Here is a 25066-nt window from a genome sequence, read left to right on the forward strand (position 1 = left end):
TGTGTACTAATAAATTCTTTAAGCATGGCTTCAAGACCAGGGGGTACACTCCTATTATTGTTGTAAGAATTCCCATAAGAATTCCCATAACCATTACCATTAGCAGCAGGATATGGCCTATAGTTGTTACCAGAATTATTCCTATAAGCATTGTTGTTGAAATTATTATTTTTAATGAAGTTTACATCAACATTTTCTTCTTGAGCAACCAATGAAGCTAAAGGAACATTATTAGGATCAACATTAGATCTACCATTCACAAGCATAGACATAATCACATCAATCTTATCACTCAAGGAGGAGGTTTCTTCAACAGAATTTACCTTCTTACCTTGTGGAGCTCTTTCCGTGTGCCATTCAGAGTAATTTATCATCATATTATCAAGAAGCTTTGTTGCCGCCCCCAAAGTAATGGACATAAAGGTACCTCCAGCAGCTGAATCCAATAGGTTCCGCGAAGAAAAATTCAATCCTGCATAGAAGGTTTGGATGATCATCCAAGTAGTTAGTCCATGGGTTGGGCAATTCTTTTCCAAAGATTTCATTCTCTCCCATGCTTGAGCAACATGTTCATTATCTAATTGCTTGAAATTCATTATGCTACTTCTCAAAGATATAATTTTAGCGGGAGGATAATATCTACCAATAAAAGCATCCTTACATTTAGTCCATGAATCAATACTATTCTTAGGCAAAGATAGCAACCAATCTTTAGCTCTTCCTCTTAAGGAGAAAGGAAACAATTTCAATTTTATAATATCACCATCTACATCCTTATACTTTTGTATTTCACATAGTTCAACAAAATTATTAAGATGGGTAGTAGCATCATCAGAACTAACACCAGAAAATTGCTCTCTCATAACAAGATTCAGTAAAGCAGGTTTAATTTCAAAGAATTCTGCTGTAGTAGCAGGTGGAGCAATAGGTGTGCATAAGAAATCATTATTATTAGTGTTTGTGAAGTCACACAACTTAGTGTTTTCAGGAGTATTCATTCTAGCAATAGTAAATAAAGCAAACTAGATAAAGTAAATGCAAGTAACTAATTTTTTTGTGTTTTTAATATGGAGAACAAGACAGTAAATAAAGTAAAACTAGCAACTAATTTTTTTGTGTTTTGTTTTAGTGCAGCAAACAAAGTAGTAAATAAAATAAAGCAAGACAAAAACAAAGTAAAGAGATTGGACGTGGGAGACTCCCCTTGCAGCGTGTCTTGATCTCCCCGGCAACGGCGCCAGAAAACAGCCTTGATGCGCGTGAGACACACGTCCGTTGGGAACCCCAAGAGGAAGGTGTGATGTGCACAGCAGTAAGTTTTCCCTCAGTAAGAAACCAAGGTTTATCGAACCAGTAGGAGCCAACAAGCACGTTGAAGGTTGATGGTGGCGGAGTGTAGTGCGGCGCAACACCAGGGATTCCGGCGCCAACGTGGAACCCGCACAACACAATCACAGCACTTTGCCCCAACGTAACAGTGAGGTTGTCAATCTCACCGGCTTGCTGTAAACAAAGGACTAGATGTATAGTGTGGATGATGATGTTTGTTTGCGAAGAACAGTAAAGAACAATTGCAGTAGATTGTATTTCAGATGTAAAGAATAGGACCGGGGTCCACAGTTCACTAGTGGTGTCTCTCCCATAAGATAAGCGGATGTTGGGTGAACAAATTACGGTTGGGCAATTGACAAATAAAGAAGTCATAACAATGCACATACATATATCATGATGAGTACTATGAGATTTAATCGGGGCATTACGACAAAGTACATAGACCGCTATCCAAAGCATGCATCTATGACTAAAAAGTCCACTTTCGAGTTATCATCCGAAGCCCTTCCGGTATTAAGTTGTAAACAACGAGACAATTGCATTAAGTATGGTGCGTAATGTAATCAACACAAATATCCTTAGACAAAGCATCGATGTTTTATCCCTAGTGGCAACAGCACATCCACAACCTTAGAACTTTCGTCACCGTCCCAGATTTAATGGAGGCATGAACCCACTATCGAGCATAAATACTCCCTCTTGGAGTCACAAGTATCAACTTTGCCAGAGCCTCTACTAGCAACGGAGAGCATGCAAGAACATAAACAACATATATGATAGATTGATAATCAACTTGACGTAGTATTCAATATTCATCGGATCCCAACAAACACAACATGTAGCATTACAAATAGATGATCTTGATCATGATAGGCAGCTCACAAGATCTAACATGATAGCACAATGAGGAGAAGACAACCATCTAGCTACTCGCTATGGACCCATAGTCCAGGGGTGGACTACTCACACATCGATCCGGAGGCGATCATGGCGATGAAGAGACCTCCGGGAGATGATTCCCCTCTCCGGCAGGGTGCCGGAGGCGATCTCCTGAATCCCCCGAGATGAGATTGGCGGCGGTGGCGTCTCTGTAAGGTTTTCCGTATCGTGGCTCTCGGTACTGGGGGTTTCGCGACGAAGACTATATGTAGGTGGAAGGGCAGGTCAGGGGGCGTCACGAGGGGCCCACACAACAGGTCGGCGCGGCCAGGGCTTGGGCCGTGCCGCCCTAGTGTGTCGCCGCCTCGTGGCCCCACTTCGTTTCCTCTTCGGACTTTTGGAAGCTTCGTGGAAAAATAGGACCCTGGGCGTTGATTTCGTCCAATTCCGAGAATATTTCCTTACTAGGATTTCTAAAACCAAAAACAGCAGAAAACAACAACTGGCTCTTCGGCATCTCGTCAATAGGTTAGTGCCGTAAAATGCATAATAATGACATATAATGTGTATAAAACATGTGAGTATCATCATAAAAGTAGCATGGAACATAAGAAATTATAGATACGTTTGGGACGTATCAACCACCTGACATACTGCGGCACAGCGGGAACTGTGGCGTTCAGGATCCGGAGAGCTGATTTGCATGCATGGACTATTGGAGTTCCAAGGAAGGTGTGGTACGCGCCCGCACTCTTTTTATCGAAGGGGTTGGGTTTAGCTGCGGATCCGGCTTTAGGATCCGGCGAAGCATCGTCCTCATCCATCGCCTCGAAACTGTCTTCCTCCTTGTCCTTGTTCTTGCCCTTGCCACCTTTGCCGCGTGGGCGGTGCTTCCGGGCTCGCTTGTATCCTGCTTTCGGGTCAGATTTGAGATCGTTGACCCACTTGCAGTTGCGGTTTGTGTGAGTGGACTTCCCTGTAGCCGGATCCAGATGGGCCAGGCAAGGCATGTCTCTGTACTCTTCATAAGTTTGGGGAGCGCGGGTTCCGGCAGCGGTGACCTCATCGCCACGCTGCTGGCCCCTTCCAGCTCCGCCTCTGCGGCCGCGGCCTCTTCCGCCTCCTTGGCCTCCGCGTTGGAAAGCCATGGTGATCAAGTCGGATCTGCCACTCCTTTGGTCATCAGGGGGATTTTTCCGCTTGGTGCCGCTGCTGCTACCGTTATCACAGTTCTTCTTTTGCTGATGCAAGGGGATTGCTGTAGCTGCCAGATCTCCGCCTGCGTCGTCATCGGCGGCAGTATGATCACTGGCGATGGTGATCATGTCATCCAACGTCAGTTTGTTTGCATTGACCAAGCAGGTTAGCTTGTGCCGCAGCAGTCCTCCTCGCTGCAAGCCACCAATAAAGGCGTGCATTGCTGTGCGGTTATCGACGTTCTCGCACTCGTTCCTGGTTTGCAACCATCGGGTGAGGAAACTCCTTGATGTTTCACCCTTCTTCTGGATACATGCTTGTAGGTCGCTTGTCGTGGCAGGTCTCTTGTAGGTGCCCCTGAAGTGTTTCTCGAAGGCGTTCTTCAGGTCAAACCAGCAAAAGATGGAGTTCTTCTCGAGGTCACTGAGCCAGATCCGGGCTGGACCTACAAGGTATAGCTGAAGCATGCGGCCGGCAATATTAGGGGTTCCTCCGGCAAAGGTTACTGCATTATAGTAATCCTCAATCTAGGTATCCGGCCTTTCCGTGCCATCATAATTCTTCAGGTTTCATGGTAGCTTGAGGTTCATTCGTGGCTTTCGTTCCTCCCGAATCATCCTGCCGAAGCACTTTGGGCCAATGTAATCAGTTTTGTACTCATTGAGGCATTCTCGGGCATCACGTGGGCCGCCGCCCGGGGTTTTTGAGCGGGAGCGAGATCTCCGGCCACCGCCTCCGCCTCCGCCTCCACCACTTGGTGGTGGTGAAGGATACCTGCGAGGGGGCCTATGGGATTTTTTGCTTTCGCCTTCAGATTCCCGACGGTCTTCCCGTGGTTCGCTCCGGCTCCGGTGGCTACCTTCACCTTGGTGATAGTCTCCTCCATCGTTCCGGCTTCGACGGGGTTCCGGCTCACGCTCCGCATTCCAGCCCCTCCTGGGCTCAGGCTCGCGATCATTGTTCTGGCTCCTTCTGGGCTCGGGGTCACGATCGTTGTTCTGGCTCCGACGTGGTTCCGGCATACGCTCCCTGGTTCTCGGGGGCTGCATGTCGCGGATGTTGATTCCACCGGCCCCATGGGGCCTGGTGTTTCCGACTGGACTACGGCGGCGAGGAGGCGGGGGACGCGGGTACCCGTTAGGCGGAGGTGACGGATTCCGGTACTTGTTCCTACCAGCGTACATTGCATCCTTTCCCTTCTTTGGATCTGACGGAGGCGTCTTTGATGGTATGGGGATCGGATTTGGGTGCTCCCTGGTTTTTCTTCTGCGCTCCGAAGATCCGGTGCGCGATTCATCATCGGGATGGCGATTGGCGTGGGCGTCCTTCTGCGCGGTAGAGACACAGTGATCCGGATTGGATTCCAACCTGCGCGAAGTATCTGCCTTACTCTGCTGCTTCATTGCTGAGGCAACGAGCGTACGAACGTAGTCGATGTCAATCTCCTCGTCCTTCTTTTTCAAGATCTCCGCAGCCTTTTTCATGTTGTCCTTTGGGGTTGCAAGTGGTTGTTGCTCAGTGGGGGTTGCGAAAGTGATCTTGCGAGGGGGTATAGCCTCCCGCCTGATTTGATCAACCTCCTGCTGAAGCTCGGTGACCTTGTCTCTCCAGTGCTGTTGGAGCTCCTTGACTTTTACGAGTTGTTGGTCAACCTCAAGTTCTCGCTGTTGGAAACCTTCCACGAATTGCGCGGCTTCTTTCCTTTCGTCCAGCATTGCTGCTGCAGTTCGAGCGATTTTCTGGGCTGTTGCCAACATCTCCTGCCTCTTGGCCTCTAAAGCCTCCGGGTCTGTAGCTTCCTCAGGAGTTATTGGTTTGTTGAGGATCGCCAAGTGTGCTATTGCGTCCATGCCTGCCTGCTCAACCAGTTCTTCTGGGGACAGGATTTCCTGACGCGGTCGTTCCCGCGATAGCGGAGTACCTGCATAGGATGGCTGTGGGTCGGAAGTGGTGTGCTCATCTGCTGATTCCTGCTGATCCAGTGCTGCTAAGGTTGCAAGAACCTGCTTAGGCTGGGCGGAATCTACCTCGATTTGCTCACCACCTCCGAGTTCCTTCAACTTGCGATCGTACTCTTCAGTGTCCATGGAGGAGGTGTCGTCGGAGGTTGGGCTGAGGTTGCCCAGGATCGATTCTTCACCCGGAGCGTCGCTTTCTCCGACAGCCTCCTGCTAATCCGGAGCGTCGCCGTTTTCCGGTGCCTCAACCTGCACGGGGCCAGCTCCGACTTCATGAGGGGCGGCTCCTGCGGTATGGGCTATGAAGTGCACGAAGTGACACCTTTGCTTCTCTAACACCTGGGAGATTCAGGCGGATCTGCATTGGTCTTCCACCGTTATTTCCTGCTTAGGGGCGGATTGGGTGGGCTTTGATTTTTCCAGATCTAAGGCGGAATCTTCCTTAGGAAGTTCCTGCGACTCAGATCGGATCTTCGCGACTGCGTCCTGCTCAGCGGCGGTCGCGTCAGCGTTACTTACCAGTGCGTTCCCGTCGGAATCGACGGTCTCGCCGATGAAGATGTGTATCCCGCTGATCGGGATGATGGAGAGCTTGACGGGGTTTGTCTTAGCCGGAATCCAGCACTCGTCCTCAGGGACGATCGGGAAGTTTCCGGCGTACATGACGCGCCCCACGGCGATGGTGTCGCCGATGCCTCCGAAGGTAGAACCCTCCCGGTTCCGGCCTCCAGACGCCGCAGGCCCCACGGTGGGCGCCAACTGTCGTTGCCTATTCGACGGTACCTCGGAGGAGGGATCCTCACGAGGGGGAGAAGAAGTAGGGGCCATAGGGCGGAGTGCGCTCGGGACGGTGGTACGCGATTTACCCAGCTTCGGAACACCTGCTCGAGGACAGGGCCTACTGCTGCTTGTCTGGAATTATCTGGGCGCTTTCGTGTTGTTACAATGAGTTATGGTTGTGCCTCTAGGGCTCCCGGGATCCGGCTTATATAGGCGCACGGATCTAGGGTTTACATGGAGAGTCCTAGCCGGAAAACAAGTTGCCTAACTACGGTACAATGTCTTGCCGTGTACGTCAAGGATCCGCCTTCCATCAGGGCTGTGCAGGATCCGGATACTTCATGGGCCTTCACGGATCCAGCCTCCTTCGTAGGTCGGTTGGGATCCGGCTTCCTGTTCCTGGGCTGGACTTCATCTTTCAGGACCTACAGCAACTGGGTCGCCCGATGGGTCACATGCCACATCACCATCTGTGGGCCACCCGGGCTTGCCGGATCTAGGCCATGCCGTTGATATACCCATAAAGTATACCCACAACAGTAGTTGTCTTGCGTCAAACCATTTATGAACTTCATGGAAGAAAATGGATGGGATTCTATTTAAAATGTACGCATGTTAGATTGGGAGCTTCATTCCCCATCTTGCCGCGGGGAGGGGGGGTTCCTTCTTGCAATATGCGGACGATAAAATTCTCTTTATCGAGCATGACCTTAAAAAAGTTGTAAATATGAAGATAAAATGTGCATCTTTGAACAATTATGTAGCTTATAAATCAATTTTCACAAGAGTGCGATTTTCTGTTTTAGAAAAGAAAAGGATGAGTAACGACAATATAAACAGATTTTGGATGTAAGTCCGGTTCCTTACCCTTCTACCTTGGGTACCAATACATTATAGAAAACTTCACAATGATGAGTGAAATCCAGTAGAGAATCGCTTCACTCGGAAGCTAGGATGTTTACAAAGCAAGTTGTTGTCTTATGGAGACCATCTTGTCTTGATTAATTCAATATTAACTAGTTTACCATATGTTCATGCTTTCTTTTCTTGAAATGCCGAAAGGGGTATGTAATTGGCTTAATTTTTTTTAGGTCTAGGTTCTTTTGGCAAAGTGACAAAAAGAAAAAGAAATATCCCTTGATAAAATGGAGTATAGTTTTTGTCGACCTAAAGATCAAGGTGGTCTAGGAATTGAGGTACTTCAGCTAAAAAACAATTCTTAGTCAAAAAAATGAGTTTTTACACTTCAAAATGAAGAGGAGGTATGGAAAGAATTATTACATAATAAATACCTTTAAAATAAAACTTTATCTCAAGCACATATATATAAAGCCCACAGATTCACCTTCCTGGAAGGAAATCATAAGTGTTAAGGATGAGTTTTTTAATAGGGATCATTTTAAAGTAGGAGATGGTGCAAATGTTCGCTTCTGGAAATACACTTGGTTGCGTGATACACCTTAGCATAGCAATATCCATTATTATATAATATTTTCCAAAATAAAAAATGTCTTAGTCGCCAATTTTTTCACGTAAGCTCGTTTGAATATTGGTTCCAGAAAAACTTTGTCGAAAAATAAATGGAATGATTGGCTTCATTTATGCCAACGTTTGATGATAGTACACCTCTCAGATGGTATTTTTACGGTTAAGTCTATGTTTTTGAATTTAATGAATGGTCATACGAGGTTTCTTTGCAAGTACTTGTGAAACTTATAACATTGAAATTAAAAAAATTCATGTGGTTTCTAAATAATAAGGCTTTATAAACTAAAGATAACTTAGCTAAAATAACTGAATGAATGTCACAAGTGTTGCTTTTGTGACTAATTGGATTTTATAGAATATTCATTTCTTTCATGTCATTTTGCACATATAATTTGGTGAATGATATATAATGTATGGCCGCCAACCAACATCACAAATATTTTTGAAAATCACTTAAATGGGCAGACAAGATTTAAAAAGCTCGAATTTGTATTGGTGTCTCGCTTTATGTTAGTCTATCTGGAATGTTAGAAACGATTATATCTTCAATAACACAATGGCACAACCTTTTTGCAGGTTATTCACTTGGCTTCTCATTGGATTCAACTTTGGTCCTGGCTTCTCCTGACGGATCAACGAGACTCTATGGTTACTAGATGCAACCGATTGTTGATGGTCGCTCGGGACTTCTACTCTCACGCTGGCTGGCAACATAGTAGTAGACTTGAAGATCAATATCTAGTTTATGCATCTTTTTTTTTTTGGTTGATACATGTCTCAACTTTTTGGATCCGTGATTGCAACAAATTGAATATGTGAAACTCTGTGATAGAAAAGGTATGTGTGCGTCAACTGATGTAGAGGACAAGGCTATGCTCCCCATTTCGAAAAAAACAACAACAAGTAGGCATGTGGATCCTTCGAGTTGGAACTTTTAAAGGTTTCGACATTTTCTTCTCATAACGTTCTTCTTCTGGATCTTGAAACCGGAACACTGCCGGTTCCACTCTTAGCTTTCAACTAAGGTGTGAAACTCGGCATCCAAACTCTGATGACGCTTTATTTTTAGAAGATCATGTGTTCTCGGAAAGTTTCAATATTAATTAGGGTTGGAACCTCTGACATCCATCTCTTGATTGGGCAGCTTCCATAATTTGTGTCAGAGCTCCAATACTCGTTTCTTACATGATGATGAGAAGCTTCTAGTGATGTTGATTGTTTGAACATTGGGGGTCGGAGTTCCTTACATTTTCTTAGAGAAGATGTCTCTATGATCAATAACAAAGCCCAAAGGTTAAATAAACATTGTCACGCTGCAATCGCCGTGTTATATCTAACTTGAGAAATGCATTTTGTTCAACTTGAATTTTACACATTATTTTCGCTGCATCTACACTCCTTTTTTCTTAAAAGAATTGTTATACCTTCCGGCCTCCGCATGAGCTCATACACACAACAATAATTTTATTAAATCGGATGCAACACAACAATGTGAAAATATCAACTAACATATATAACTTGAAATAGACACAAATGGTGGACCATGACAAGATATGAGCAAGCATAAGCAACTAAATTGCCTATTACTGCATGTATGTACACATGATTGCTTAAGAAATTATTAACTTCCACATGTGCTGTCATACTAGGTGCAATATTCGCTTGTCACTTCTCTTTCTACACGAAGGAACACTAAGGTGTGGGTGGCCATGTGGTTTGTGTGTTCAAATAAAAAAAATTCGTCATTCTTTGCATATGTAAGCCCAATGTTTGAAGCGCATATAAAAAATAACAAAGCAAACCCTAGCCTCCTGGACCACTCTAACGCAACTCTGGAGGCACTGCCACAAAAGTAACCGCTTCCTACCACCCCAATCACTTTGCGGCCATCGGATCAAGACCGTCATCGCTAGCGGTGTGTATCTCAAGCCCTTTTTTCCCTATGGATATTTCCTACTCCAACTTACCGAGTTCCTTGATCTGAATCATGTGTTGCCAGGTACACATCAAATCATATGGCTTCAAACCCCGGAAGGTTGCGACACGGGAGCCTCACTGACATTGTCTCCCATTTTCCTTTGTTTGGCCTATCGCCCAAGACCCGATTCACAATCCTTATCCACCGGTGGCATGCACAAACATGCAACGAGCGCTCCTAGCGAATCAGATCGAAAGGGATTTGGACGTGCACATCCAAAGTTCCTCTTTTCTTGGCATGGATACCATAGTCTCATGGCCTAGGAGTAGGTGAGCATATTCCTTGTTGCTTCGAAGTAACGTGCCACAAAGCTACACGCTTCGTTGATGCTATTGGGAACGCCACATCACCGTCTTGATTACGATCGTGCTGGAAGAGGTTGGGAATGTTAAGGAAATTGCACTCTGAAGGTTAGAGGATCTCAATGGCACATGTCACTAGTTCAGAGCTATGCCAATGAATCGCATCACAAAAGTTGTGAGAAGCAGGCCATGATTAAACATATTTGTGTGTGGTCGACGAAGCCTGCTAGAAATGGGTCATCTCTGATAGGCCAACATGAGCCACAATGGTTGTTTCAAATGCCTGTTACCAAAATACTGCAGATTGACAGGTTGGTCTCCGTTTCCAACATGTGCCTCTATGCAAACATAGGTTCAAAATAAGATGTTGATGATGGTTGCATGACCTTTATACACATCTCGTAACCCTCAGAAAAAAAACCTAACCCTCACTCTCCCCACATCTAGACGTGGTGCAACGTCAACGCTTGCAAATACCTTCACGTCTCTCTTGTCCTATTTCGGCTCGAGAGAGTGCATCCATCGTGTAAAGGCACAACTCATCGTCCTCCTATCCTCTTCTACTAGCTAGATTTGGTCACACCAGGTAAAAGGTGGGAACAAATAAGAAGCCCCTCTCCTTCCTGCTCATTCACGTGGAAGAGGATGTTACCAACACAGAGGGATCCTCCTTCACATGGCGTGTCGATCCACTGGTGGCAAGGCCGACGAGGAACTGGCCAGACTAGAGGACGATAGTGACGGAGAACTTCTGCCAACTCGAACGTATAACTCTTTGTGTAATCGTTCATCATGTCGATGAACTAGGGTTTATTCCTGGCTAGGGTTATGAATGTTATGTTTAAACTATATTACTTATATTTGTTTAGATTTTGATTTATTGTGGTTTTTCTATTTACATTATATGGGCCATTCTATGTTATTATTCATGCTAGGATTTTGGTGGTTGTTTTGTTATTATACCAATCAGGTTCAGTAAAGTTTTCCTATAACTAGTTATTTATTTGGTTAAATTGTTCTTTGTCGTCATGCAGATGAAATAACTTTATTCTTTATTTACATTTAAATTGGGATATAAAGCTATTACATTCACAATTAACGTTACACATTTAAATTACATCTATACCACCTACCGGGGAAAACTATTACAACTTTGAAATAAATGCAGAACAAAACTAGCTTTTAATTTATTATATTCAAAATCTATAGATGCTAGACTCAACTATGTGCACCAAAAACCTATGATAAACAATATAAAAAATTATGAGATGGCAAGATATATAACGTCAAGCACGAAGCTATCACAAGATAAATGCATAAGTAAAAGAACTAAACCGAGGCACGTACATACATATGAAGATGTATCCCAAAATTCACTCACAATGGGAAGCTAATATCTGTTGGAGAGTTGTGGATGCACAATGCTCTCCAAGCGCCATCAAGTCTCACCTTATTCTCCTCTAACCCTCACGTAATGTGAGGTGCCTCGATCCATTAGGAGGTCCCTTGAAGGCGACAACATAAACTTTACAATAATCTCGAAGCAATCTCCCCAACTTAATTGGAGGCTCCCAAGAATCGCCACCAAGCTCTACAACACCAAGATTATGGTCCAAGGTGAAACCAACGCTCTAGGGATCCAAGAACCCAAGAGCAATAACACACAAACTTTAACACACTGAATTCTTGTGGAGAACTCAAATTTATGCACCAAATGCAATGAAAAAAAACCACAACAGATGCTCAACTTATTAGCTCCCAAATCCCACCAAATCAACTAGTGCTATGGAGAAATATGAGCGGAAGAACAAGGGAAGAAATCAAACTAGGAGTCTAAGATCTACATATACAAAGGCTCCCCTCACAAATAAGAGAGATTGGTTGGTGGAATAGTACACCTAAGTATCATCTCTTTTTTCCCTCAAATAGATGCAAGAATCATGGAATGGATAAAGGGTTAACAAGCTCAATACGGTCAAAAATGGAGGGGGGGGGGGGGTGATCTCAACAACTTAAAAACCATTGGGAAAGAAGGACCCTTAAATAGTCTCCCCCAATAATTTATTTCAACTCTTACACGTATAAATTTGGTTACCTGTACAATCGGGTAGGCGTGGTACTACCGCTTGGCAGCTAGCCATTGCACAACATCCATGAGAAAAGTCCAGGGCGGTACCACCTGACTAAATAATGAGGGAAGTACTCCCTCTGTTTCAATGAATAAGGGTTATAAACTTAGTAAAAAAAAGTCAGCATATTGCAAGTTTGACTAGTGTGACAGGCAAAAATATGAAAAATATGATACCAAATCAATATTAGTAGATTTGCCGTAAAATATAATTTCATAATCTATTTATTTCGTACATGTTGTAGATTTTTACATTTTGTTTCTTTATGTTTGGTCGAACATAGTAAGCTTTGAATTTTAAATAAATTTATTAGACTTATTCATTAGAACAGATGTAGACACCTCTGTCCCCACTCACTTTTATTTTTCAAGACATACTTGCCATAGGCTCAACCCTCTCATGACTTTTCTTCAGATCACTCCTTGAATAACACCTTAATTGGTAATCACTTAATCTTCTTTTCCTTCTTATTCTTTAAACCTTGAAGACAACATATTGTCCATGTGTTGCATATGAACAAACCTTTTAAGTATAGCTCAATGTAAATATTAGTTCTTATGGATTGTCATCAATTACCAAAACCACACATAGGCTCCATGCACTTCCACACATCCACCCGTCGGCACTATGAATATTTGGTGTACTACATAAAATACTCATTTAAATATGTTTGGTTGAGCAACAAATGGTGTTGTCAAGATTCCCATGAATGAGTTGACTTAATATATCTTAGTAATTATTTCAGTCCCCTTAAATTTAGTGTATTTATATTTAACCATATTTACTAATTGTTGTAATTTTATCTCAAGGAGTTATTCAAGGTGTTGCGTGTTTATATGATACATCGTTCTCCATATCTACATCCTTCTCTCAGAAAGCGGAAATGAGTTGGGACTGATATACTAGCTATGGTGTAGATTAGTAAAAGGGTATATGGAAGAAATCGTTAATTCTTTTTGCCCTTTTCATGATAGGTTTAGTGAGATATTGTTGTCATTGACATGACAATGTGTAATCGGTCATATTATGGTACAAATGTAATGACGAAATTGGTCTATGTTATGAATAAAATTCGTTTTAGTGTTTATGGTATGGGTCATTTTAGTGTGATGTGAAATGTGTGCTCTTGATATAGACACACGAAAAATGCACATTGCGAACGAGAAGCACAAAACCGTACTTGGCGAGCCATTCTTTTTGAAGAAAACGGAGAAAAGTGGAAGAACATTGCCAACTAAGGGCCTCAACAGAAACATACATTACCTCAGTGGCCAAAGAGTCATTCACATCGTACGTCGTTACGAGGCTCACACAACAAATTCATTTTCTGTTGCCCAAGGGGATTTTGACCTGTTGCTACAGAATCGATATTTACTAGTTGGTGTGTCGATTAAGAATACTAAATTATGGTGGGGCACGGAATGATAACATTCCAACAGTTTGTGTGTGCACGTTTTTTTGTTTGTATGGCGATGTACATGCGAGAAGTTGTCTCTAGGCGTGTTTGCAGCGGATGGCATGAAGACGATGCTTCACGGTTTGTGTGACGATGTAGACATAAAAACTTTTGTGGGGTGACCTTGAGCTTTGTATCACTGAATTGCAGTAGCGTTCTCCAAAAGTGGAGTAGCCACATTGGAAGACTTAGTTTTTTGTGGTCCATTTTGCTAACCGAGTGTCGACTGCCATGATAAAAAAAAACACTAGATCTGGTGTGCATTGGTTGTGTATGTAAATGGTGAGTTTCTAGTTGTTTTGTTGTTAAATGCATCGTCTGGAGATCTCGAACTTTATACTAGGTAAAAACCGATGATTAAAACTTGTGGTTGAATTGGGCGATGGTGTTGGTGCATTATTCTCTCGCTAAAGGCGTCGCGGTTGGAGAACCTGCTCGCCTATGGTGTTGTTGTTTTCTGTTGTTGCCCGATCTTTTTTGGCGGGCCTTTTTCTTTCGTTTTTCTCGTTTTCTTTGTGTCTTTTTAGTTGTGTGCTAATGTAAGTTACATTATTGCAGGGCGAAACGTAATTGATATCATGTCGATATAATATATGGGTGTGACTAGTTCTTAGCCTATCGAGAACTATTGAGAAGTAGCTTAGTTCTCAGTAGAGTAGAGTGACGTCATCGAATCTTAGTTGCAACCTATATTGGAACTTACCATTAGCACAGATCAAGAAGAAAATCTAACAGTTTGGAGGCATTTTTCATAGTAACCTCACTTGCAACTGATTTTTTTCAGTTACAATAATGTTTAGAACTGAAAAAATCTCAATTGCAGCTCAACTTACAACTCAAGTGAACGAATCACGATGCAAAACCGATGTTACATGAGTTTACTGAGCACTACCTTAGTTCTCAGTGAAAACTAGCAATTCCCATAATATATTCCTCTCATAAAAAACAAGAATCAATAGACCGAAGTGCTGTGTGAACAGGTCGATGAATCTCATTCCGTGGGCAACGAGCATAATGGATGATCCAACAAGCCCGATCGTTGAAAAATTAGGTAAATTTAGCAGCGGGTTCATCCGAAGGATTCTCCGACCGGAGCTGCTAGAGTGTCGCAGTGGCAACCACTTATGTCTTCTGATCCGCCTTTTGCGCGAGCACTCACTGAGCAAGCAATTAGCCAGAACCGAGGGAGAGAGGGAGAGGATTAGTCAGGCCGCACTAGCAAATCTTCATGCTGGTGGATTCCACACGGTCTTATCTGTCCACAGCATGTCAGATTTATTAATTCTACTCTCCATGAGGTAAAATTCAGATTTCAAGAACCTCCAAGTCAGAATTGCCTCCCAAAATCAGACACTTTAAAATTGTTTGGTGGTCAATCAATCCACTGAATGCTGAAGTATGAAGACCTAAGCGAAGCAACTGTCAACTGCCATGTGAATAGTAACCGCAATGTTTGAGAAAAACTTAAAACGATAGAAGTTGATTATGATATGTGGTTACCCTTAAGCTAGCACTTTAAGTTGAAACTGCCTCTCCAGATTGCTTTTGTGGTTGCTACTGATGCTCATGAACACACAGAAAGCAGGGATTCGTCTCTTTATGCCTAAATGTAGTAGTACACACGGGACAGAGAAGTTGAAACCGCCTCTCCAGATCGCATTTTTGTGGTTGCTACTGATGCTCAGGAACACACAAAAAGCAGGGGTTTGCCTCTTTAGCCAAAATGTGATGGTACATACGGGAAAGAACAAGCTTGTACAACTCTGACTGTCTGACAGCAGAATTCCAGCTAATTGTTTCTAGCTCGTTGAAGAACACAAGATGTTTCTGTCTCAAAAAGGAAAACATAACGCATGCCGTTCTGCACACATGGTCCTCAATATGCAGTTAAAAAATATTTATTTGGTTATTGATTTATTTTTAATCGGATAATATCATTTTCATCTGATCAATCTAAATGTTGATGCTTCAGTAAAATTGTCCTGTTCAATAAGGTTGATGCTGGACACCTGCAATTCTCAAAGTTCAGTGAGCCAATTATGTGGCAGACTTATTTAAGTTTACCAACAAAGCAATCTTAGGTACAACCTTCTTCAATCTGAAGGAATATATTTGGATTTCGAGTGGTTATTCAGATAGACATAGGTAGGGCTCTAGTGTCGATTCCCGTGCACTAGCAGTTGGTAACCTTAACTAAAAAGAAAGCATAACTCTTGTCGTAATCTATGTGCATATCTAATCGATCGAGGTGCTCAGTTCATGCCACTTATATAAGTTATACTAGCTAGATTAACCTACACAAATTTATTTGGTCAGAATGTCAGATACAGTTAGCTTCGTGTTCAACCGCTAGTTGTCCGCTGTATAAACAATAATCCAGTAACTCTAGTATATCTCCAAGTGGTCATTTTTGATAAATCTAGGCAGAGGTTCTAGTGTCGAACTGTCGATTCCCAAGCAGCATCAGTTAACCTTAAGTAAAAGAAAGCTCAACTCTAGTCCTAATCTATGTACGTCTAATCAGTCGAGGTGCGCAGTTCATGCCACTTAACTAGATTAACCCGCACCAATTTATTTGGCATCTACATCAGTTAGCTTCGTGTCAAACCGCTAGCAGTGCACGGCAGTATAATTAGTAGACAAATCCAGTAATTTAATCCCCTCCGGCCAATCCCGTTCATCTTCTTCTCCCCCACTGTTAATTCCTTCCGTAGAGTGCAAACTAGATCCAAATCAGATTCCTTCCACATCCGCGAGAGGTATATAAAAAGCGCGGCAGCCAGTGGAGCTCCTGCCTGCAGCCTCAATCACTTTTGGAGATAACAACAGCCCACCACACCGTAATACCGAATCGATAATGGAGCACCACCAGCAGCGGCTGCTGCATTTGTCGCCACACCAAGAGCACCTCATGCTCAGCCCGGGGTTCTTCGACGTCGTTGACCCGCTGCATTTCCACGACCACGGTGATGTTTTCGTGGAGCCCCTGGCCGCGGCGGCGGGCGTGGTGGATGATAGCGCCTGGATGGAGGACCTGATGCAGCTCGGCGACGAGCTGTTCGGCGGCGGCACCGGGGACAACGATGTCGTCGTGGACGACATGGTTGGCGATGAGCAGGCGTGGCAGCAAGAAGGCGACGGCGGCTCGCCGGACGACCAGGCGTGCAGCTACGACGACGTGATCAGCCCTGACGGTTCCGGGGAGCAAGGCGCGGGCTGCGAGCCCAGCCGCGACGACAGCGACCTGTCGGGGACGAGGAAGAGGAGGGACCGGTCCAAGACGATCGTGTCGGAGCGGAAGAGGAGGTTCCGGATGAAGGAGAAGCTCTACGAACTCAGGGCCCTCGTCCCCAACATCACAAAGGTAATACTCCACCTCCTACCGTGAGCGCATAGACAGAGACGAGTATCTGAGTTTTCTTGCATCGATTCTTGGTTTCTTACTGTCATCTGCGAATTGCATGCAGATGGACAAGGCTTCCATCATCGCCGACGCGGTGGAGTACGTCAAGAACCTGCAGTCGCACGCCAGGAAGCTCAAGGAGGACGTCGCCGCGCTCGAGGCGCGGCCGGGATTGCCCGGGCGGCGGCAGCAGCAGCAGCAGCAGCAGAAGGACCGCCCCGTCGCCGGACGCCGCCAGGGGCAGCACGGCCGCAGCGGCAACAAGGACGACGAGGGGAGCAGCTCGAGAGGAGGAGGAGGCGGCGGCGGTGCGAGGGTGACGCACGTGGGCGCGGTCCAGGTCGGCGAGGGCCGGTTCTTCGTGACGGTGGAGTGCGAGCAGCGGGACGGTGGCGTGGCGGCGCCGCTGTGCGCGGCCGTCGAGTCCATGGACTGCTTCCGGGTGGAGAGCTCCAACATCGGCTGCGAGTCGGACCGCGTCGTGTCAACTCTCACGCTCAAGGTATCCACCAATTAACTACACACACGCACACGGAATATAATCATACTGTGATCCGTTGGTCTGAATTGGTGTGCGAATTACAGTACTTTTTACTGTTTTTTGTGCCGATTTTGACCTGAATTGTACTGATCCGTAAGCGTGTAATGTGTGCAGGTCAGTGAAGCAAGAGAGGACGCGGTGATCAACGAGCGGACGGTGAAGCTGTGGGTGATGGCGGCTCTTCTCAACGAAGGCTTCCGGCCCGAAGCGACGGCGGAGATCTGCTAGTTCCGTCCATCAAACGGCTAATTTTAATCCGCTAGCTAGCTCTCTTCAAATTTCCGATGTAGCCCCTCATGCTCCATGTCCACGTGTAGTGCTCCAATGGTATGTTGCATGCCCTATTTGGTTGTTCCCGTCCGTCCGATCTGTGGATGATGACGAAGATTACAAACCACAAGAGAGTGGCCATGCTGATCTACCACTCCTGTGTAACGAATCGATCCGAACCGTCCACCCACATGGTTGATCGATCAAACGGCAAATGAAGAATGCTATGGTCCTCGATTTATCTTTCAACCTTAAAGTGCAAAGAACAAACACTTGTATGAATTTTTTTCGTGCATGACATCCGTGCAAAAAGAATAAGAAACAAACGCTACGACTCAGATGCACACACACTCATTCACACCGAATCATGAATCAAGGAATTACTTGTAGAAGTGAGTCGGAACCGCTTGTCCTATTACTCGAGGTTGTGAGATGTTTCGGTACCATGAGTTTAAACATAACTATTTCACGTACGAGGATGCTCCACACTCTTAAGTCGCTTTCCATCGTTGTCGGCGGGAACCACTAGAAATCGACGCCATCATCATATATACTACATCCCACCCGTGCGGTGGTGGTGGCGGGCCTCATACCCAGAGTTGGTGAGGATCTTCTAGTTGCATCCGTGTAAGCGAGCCTGGATGGTGATGTGTCGGGCCCGGGATAGTGGTGGCGTCAAGAGGTAGGGGCCATGCGACGACATTGTCCCACACTTACATGGCGTAGAAACGTTGGTTGTTTTATGACACATAAGGCTTCTCTGTTGATGATGATGATGATGATGATAATGATGATGATGATGATGATGATGATGATGTGAAGTTGTTCTCTTGCAAACAAGGACATGACGACACGGTGATCAACCCATGGTGGTGTTGGAGTAGGTGGCGAGCGGGAAGCGTGCCAAATAATGTAGGTCTAGAGCATATTCTCTATTACCTTGACGAGCGATGCAGTAACGATTGATGGCGGAAGTGCAAGAAGTACGGATACACGTCGAGAGTGGCGGCTCCCTGATGGAGGAAAATGAATATGGAAACCCTTGTGATTGGGGGTTGGATAAGTGACAACTATGGAGGAGTGAGGTGCTAGGTTGATTTAATGGTTGTGGTGGTGGTGGAAGATACTAACGAGCAAGCTGGTGTGTATGCCTATTATGCGATGGTGTTCGGCTGAGCCTACAGCAGTGACAATGGCTTAATTGAACTCCATGTGAAATCCAAGAAATAATATGGATGGAATCCATAGACTTAATTAGTTACCCACCTGGGATGCATCATTGTGCAGCCCCCTTTTTTGACACCTTTATCGTAGGGGAATCCCCTACGGTGTAAATTTTATATTAATATAAACACATATACAACCAGCTCCACTGTTGGCGGATTACATCAAGGTGGTAGAAAGTATCTAAGAAAGCGTAAAAGGATTACACCAAAATGGAAAGGAGCCATTCTACCAGGGGTTGAACATTACAAGGTTTAACCTTCTACTTGTGAAGAAGAAGGTCGCTCTGGAAACAAAATTTCCACCTATTAAAAGAGATCGGCTTACTGTTGAAGATGAAATCATTCCTTGCTTTCTAAATATTCCATGCAGCACAAGCAAAAATCTCCATAAAACGTGGTCTCCCAAACGCCCCTCTTGTAGACGTATAATTTTCTGCAAAATCCCGCGAGAAGTCCCAATGTATATTTAAAAACAGCCAACAGTGCCTTGAAAAATCACAATGGAAGAAGAGATGGTCTCTCCTTTCAGTATATCCTCCAGTACATAGAACACACTCAGGACAAGAATCAAGGTGTCAATGTTTATGTAACATTAAATCCCGTGTGTTTAGCCGATCTATTAAGAGAATCCAGACAAACACTTTAAGTTTTGGTAGAGCTTTAGATTTCCATATCGCGTTGAACCCTGCATCTGCGGGAAGCTGTCCAAACGAAAACTTGTAATATTTGGAGGGAGCATAGTTATCCCCCCCCCCCCCCCCCAAACAAAGGTACAGTGATCAACTTCATGTCCCGAGGGAGGCATCTCCTGCAGCAACTTTGAGGATTCCTGGCATTCTTGAAAAGCTTGTACCGACAAAGGTAGCGCAAAGTAATTTTCCAAATCATCTACATTACATAGATCCGCCACTGAAAGATCTTCGTCCAAAGCATAAGAATATAACCGTGGAAATTTTTGACACAACAAATCTCCATTTGACCAGTGTTCTTTCCAAAACAGAACATTAGTTCCATTTGCAACATGGCATCGAGTCACACTCCTATACTCATCGATAAGGCTAAAAGTGTCCCGCCACCAAAACGAGCCTCTTCTAGATTGTGCATGAGGGACACGATCCTGAAGCCCCCATTTCACCTTCGTAATCTTTTGGGCTTAGGATGGAAAGCCAACTTTTGGCATATTTAGGGCTAGCGTGAGCATCACATTATCATCTTTGAGGTATGATCTTTTAACCGAGGGGAGTGATTTGTCTTGCCTTGCAGTTTTATCGTCAACTAGGTCAATGCGGAACCTTAGGGCCACATGGAGATTGGAGTGGCTACCCCAAAACTCGCTCTCGTGTTATAAGTTGTGTTGCACTAACACGCTTCAATGACATGCATCATCTTATATGGTGTGCTGCCTCAGGGGTGGTGTAGAAGCCAGGGGTCCAGGAATCGTATTGTGTTGGAGTATGGATGCTCTAGGTTGTTTGACTAGTTTAGATTTGGCCACTTCCATGACATAACAATCATCTTAGATGGTGTGCGGCTAATGGAAAGGAAAGAGGACATATGCGATGAATGTGGAGTGAGAATACAAACATTTACTCAGGTACGGGTCGCCTCTCGTGGCGAATCTCCACTCCTGCTATAATTCATAATACATGGATGTGTGTATATATTAAAAATTGGTTGTGACCTAAGCGCACCCGTGGGACTTTATATAGGAGTTGGCCCTAAGATTTACACGGAACTCCTACGTCAAGAAGATAAAGAGTCATATACTAATGTGGCTAACATGTCGTTTCTTGTACTCCAAGGCACACAACACTTGGGCCGTAGGCACACACCATCTGTAAGTCGTTTGGACCTTTGTCTCGTGTCTGCTAGAATAAATCCATGTTGTGGGCCTACTTATGTAGCATTCTCCTAAGAGAGTAGAAGTTAGAGAGGTGGCGCGGGAAATCATTGTCTTGAAGTACACTGGTTCTTGGTCGTGTGGTTGGCTCTATAAGTAAACATTATATTTTAGGGTAGTGAACTTAGCATCGTGGAACACACAAAAATTATATACAATCCACACATGCCCTATGAACCTCTGCTAGGCACGGAGACAAGGGGGACGAGGGGTGGAGGCTCAGCCACCCCCATCATGATTGGGATTTTGTGAAGAACACTAGTCATTAGAACCTAATTTCTCACCGATTTAGTCAAATCTGTCCCCTCATCAAGTTTACATCACTAATCAGTCTATTTTCCCCCCTCAACATGGGAAGCTGGCTCCATCCCTCCTCTGCTCCGTGTGTTCCATAGTTGTTGTTGATTTAGTATAACTTTATACTATCTCAACACAGATAATTGAAATGGAGTGAGTACTATTTAATTATAGGCACATTGCATTCGCTTGTGAGAGTAACATATTAGATGACCCATGGTCTATCAGTCACCCATCCGCCGTTTATAGTCCTAGCAGCCCTTGTGATTCGTGCTTCTACTTTTCTTGTTCTTATCGAAATGACATTTGCTTGAAATCTTTTCTTTTTAAATGAAAACTTAATGAAATCTTGTTATTTCATAATTTTTTTTATAGATCCAACATAATTATTTTTTCAATTGTTTCTAATCAAATTACGATAAATGTCAATTGGTAATTTTGTCTACAAAGTTTTATTAGGGTTTCGTATTATACCCTGTATCAAATACATGCCATATCAGTATGCAACAATAATTTGTGCTGAAGGGCCTAGCACAAATCACGAGGAACCGTGAACGGCCGATGAGAGACTGTGCCACATCACCACGAGAAATGCATTTATTATTTTCTAAAATTACACCATATAGTTAATGTCTTTTATTAGAGGAAATTTGCAAGGAAGGGGAAGAAAATTAAAGCGCGAGGCTCCACTGATGAGCCCAACCCACAAACAAGGCCCAAATACCATCCCCGCGGAAACCTTGTCAGTCGTCGGCCTTCCCCGTCTCCAAACCCTAGCTCCCAATTCCCCTTCCGACCAAGATCGGATCTTGACCTCCCCGCCCCATCGCCGTGATGGCCACCGGCGGCAACCCCAACCCCAACCCCGGCCAGCCACGCCCGCAGCAGCCGCCTCCGGGAGGCTCTCCGGCGACCCCGCACACCCACATGCGCCCCCCATCCATGGCCGGCGCCCACTACCAGGGCCTCTTCCACTCCCCGCCTAGCCACAACCCCGCCTTCCAGATTCACATGGGCGCGTCCTCCACCCCTCAGACCCCTCTAATGGCGGCGGCCGCCGCCGCCGCCTCGGCCAAGCGCCCCCCGCAGAAGCCCCCTTCGCGTCCCCCGGCGCCCACCTCCGCCGCCGCCGCCGCGTCCGTGGCTGCCGCTTACAAGGCCGCCAACTCCGGCAGCGTCGACCTCACCCCCGCCGCGCGCCGTAACAAGAAGCGCAAGCTCCCGGAGAAGCAGCTCCCCGACCGCGTGGCCGCGCTGCTGCCGGAGTCCGCGCTCTACACGCAGCTCCTCGAGTTCGAGGCGCGTGTAGACGCGGCGCTCGCCCGCAAGAAGGTGGACATCCAGGAGGCGCTCAAGACGCCGCCGTCCCTCCAGCGCACGCTCCGCATCTACGTCTTCAACACCTTCGCCAACCAGGCGCCCCGCACCATCCCGCCGCCCAAGGCCGCCGAGCCGCCCACCTGGTCGCTCAAGATCATCGGCCGCGTGCTTGAGGACGGCGCGGAGCTGGACCCAGCCGGTGTCGTACCCAAGCACAACCCGATGTACCCGAAATTCTCCTCCTTCTTCAAGAGGGTGACCATTGGGCTGGACCCATCGCTCTATCCGGAGAACTCGATGATCACTTGGGAGAACGCCCGGTCTGCTGCGCCGCAGGAAGGGTTCGAGGTGAAGCGGAAAGGGGACAAGGAGTTCCTTGCGAATATCCGGCTGGAGATGAATTACAACCCCGAGAAGTTCAAGCTGTCGCAGCCACTGATGGAGGTGCTTGGGGTTGAGGTGGACACTCGGGCCAGGGTCATCGCTGCCCTGTGGCAGTACATCAAGGCAAAGAAGCTGCAGAATCCGAGTGATCCTTCCTACTTCATGTGCGACCCTCAGTTGAAGAAGGTATTTGGTGAGGAGAAGATGAGGTTTGCGATGCTGTCCCAGAAGATATCGCAACATCTTGCACCTCCGCCGCCCATCAATTTTGAGCATAAGATCAAGCTATCGGGGAATGGAGCAAACTCTAGTGCTTGCTATGATATATTGGTAGATGTTCCTTTCCCGCTGCAGAAGGAGATGACAGCATTTCTTGCCAATACCGAGAAGCACAAGGACATCGAGGCATGTGATGAGGTGATATCTGCTTCAATCAAGAAGATCCATGAGCATCGTAGGAGGAGGGCATTCTTTCTTGGGTTCAGCCAGTCCCCTGTGGAGTTCATCAATGCGTTGATAGCATCCCAGAGTAAAGATTTGAAGCTTGTTGCTGGTGAAGCGAATAGGAATATTGAACGGGAAAGACGCGCAGACTTTTACAACCAACCATGGTAAGCTTAAGCAATGCCCCCTATAGGTTCTACTTATTTCATCTGCTGCTTGAATTTATTATCTATTGTTCGTACATATGCTGACTAAACTTTCTTCGACTCCACAATTAATAGGGTTGAGGATGCTGTTATAAGATATTTGAACCGTAAACCGCCTGGCGGCAATGATGGCCCAGGTGCGGGTGGTTCTTGAGGAGAAGATTGCTGCAGCGCCCTTTGGTGTAGAAACAACTTGTCTGTCATGTATTAGTAAAACTTCAGAGGTGGTAGGAAATTGCTCGGAGGAACCTGGCAGGTTACCTTCTTTGTTTGCCTAAATGATTTAGCTATTGTATGCTGTGTTATGTGTGTGATCCCTCATTATCATGGTAAATGCTGAACTGGATAATTGTTGTAGTTGGTCTTTCTTACAATATAAATGTTACTGCAAGTTAACTTTGGATTATGCAGTGGGGTTGTCATTAGTCCACCAAGTCAATGAGAAAGCTGTGGAGAGGACCTGATAAAGTGGGCCTTTTGTATTTGAACGTAGAAGTGGAGGGAAATGCAAATAGATGGTTTCGGTCCCTTTCATTACTACCTCAAGGATTAGGACAACTGTTGTGCCCTGTGGCCCATCCTATCCTGTTTTCTTCTCTTCTGTGATGCGTTTGTTCACTTTTGGCTCATAAGGGTGTGGTGGAGTATATTTTGTCTATTGTGTTATGGTTTGGTTGCACGGTTTTGTTTGTCAGTTTGCATGAGTAGTATCCTTACGTTCAGCGTTGTTGCTTTTCTTCAAAATCTTGGATAGTACCATTCTTTCATGGCCCTATGTATATGAACTATTTTTTTTCTTCAAAGTCTGTTGCCATTTGTATTGTCCCTTAATTGTCAGGTCTCCTTTCGATGTCAATTGTGGTATTGCAGTCTGAATTCATGGGACCTTGAGGGCACTAGTACTTGGAAAGATCAGATTACCCACTGTTTGCTCCCTTCTCCACTTGCAGCGTGAGGTTTAGATTGTTGCCCCCGGTCTCTGGAACTTTGGGTTCTGACTGCCCCTGGTCTGTTTGCTCTTGCTACTTGCTACCTTGCTCTGTTAGTCTGTTTCTACCTGGAGGATATGCGCTACGGAGAAACATAATGGCTTAGAGCATCTCCAGCCGCGTCTCCCAAAAGAATTTAGGGGCGTCGGACACTTAACCTCTCCTAGTCGCGCACTTCAAAGATCGCTTTGGTCCGGACGTGCTCCAAATATTGTTGGGCGTTCCTAGCCCATCCCCTGTGTATAGAGGTCTATCAGGGACGCCGGACATGACTTTTACACTTGTTTTTTTGTTTGGAGATTACTTTTAGGGGACGTGGCTAGAAAAGAGATCTCCTCCAAACGTGAATTTGGTCTGGACGTCCTCCAAACGATCAATCCGGCGTTTTTGCTGGACATCGTTTGGGGGATGCGACTGAAGATGCTCTTAAGACCAAGGGGCGATGGAAATGCCATAGTTGTCTGCGCTGCTAAGAAACAGGGTGTTGCTGGTGTCCTGGTACCAAATTATCGAAGAGATCCTCGTGGGAATTTTACAAAATGCATATCAAGCAGAGTGACAGAACACACGCCAGTCAACTTCGGGGG

General features: G+C 45.4%; 2 protein-coding genes across 2 annotated transcripts; both read left to right on the plus strand.

The window, feature by feature from the left end:
• Positions 1-16350: 16350 nt before the first annotated feature.
• On the plus strand, positions 16351-18011 carry LOC124679081 (transcription factor BHLH156-like). Its single transcript, XM_047214910.1, has 3 exons — positions 16351-16863; positions 16967-17404; positions 17558-18011. The coding sequence occupies exons 1-3, from the start codon at positions 16357-16359 to the stop codon at positions 17669-17671; spliced, it is 1059 nt and encodes a 352-aa protein (XP_047070866.1). The 5' UTR covers positions 16351-16356; the 3' UTR covers positions 17672-18011.
• Positions 18012-21955: 3944 nt separating this feature from the next.
• LOC124676959 (SWI/SNF complex component SNF12 homolog) lies at positions 21956-24042 on the plus strand. Its single transcript, XM_047212970.1, has 2 exons — positions 21956-23451; positions 23566-24042. Exons 1-2 carry the CDS (start codon positions 21971-21973, stop codon positions 23642-23644), a joined length of 1560 nt encoding a protein of 519 aa, XP_047068926.1. The 5' UTR covers positions 21956-21970; the 3' UTR covers positions 23645-24042.
• Positions 24043-25066: the final 1024 nt, after the last annotated feature.

This window comes from Lolium rigidum, chromosome 7, assembly GCF_022539505.1.
Source record: "Lolium rigidum isolate FL_2022 chromosome 7, APGP_CSIRO_Lrig_0.1, whole genome shotgun sequence".
Classification (NCBI taxonomy): Eukaryota; Viridiplantae; Streptophyta; class Magnoliopsida; order Poales; family Poaceae; genus Lolium; species Lolium rigidum.

Bases quoted from the DNA above. Each gene is read 5' to 3' on its own strand.
- LOC124676959 (XM_047212970.1), top strand. From the start codon at position 21,971: ATGGCCACCGGCGGCAACCCCAACCCCAACCCCGGCCAGCCACGCCCG. The intron at 23,452-23,565 runs GTAAGCTTAAGC...CACAATTAATAG, and splicing joins GACTTTTACAACCAACCATG to GGTTGAGGATGCTGTTATAA.
- LOC124679081 (XM_047214910.1), top strand. From the start codon at position 16,357: ATGGAGCACCACCAGCAGCGGCTGCTGCATTTGTCGCCACACCAAGAG. The intron at 16,864-16,966 runs GTAATACTCCAC...AATTGCATGCAG, and splicing joins TCGTCCCCAACATCACAAAG to ATGGACAAGGCTTCCATCAT. The intron at 17,405-17,557 runs GTATCCACCAAT...TAATGTGTGCAG, and splicing joins TGTCAACTCTCACGCTCAAG to GTCAGTGAAGCAAGAGAGGA.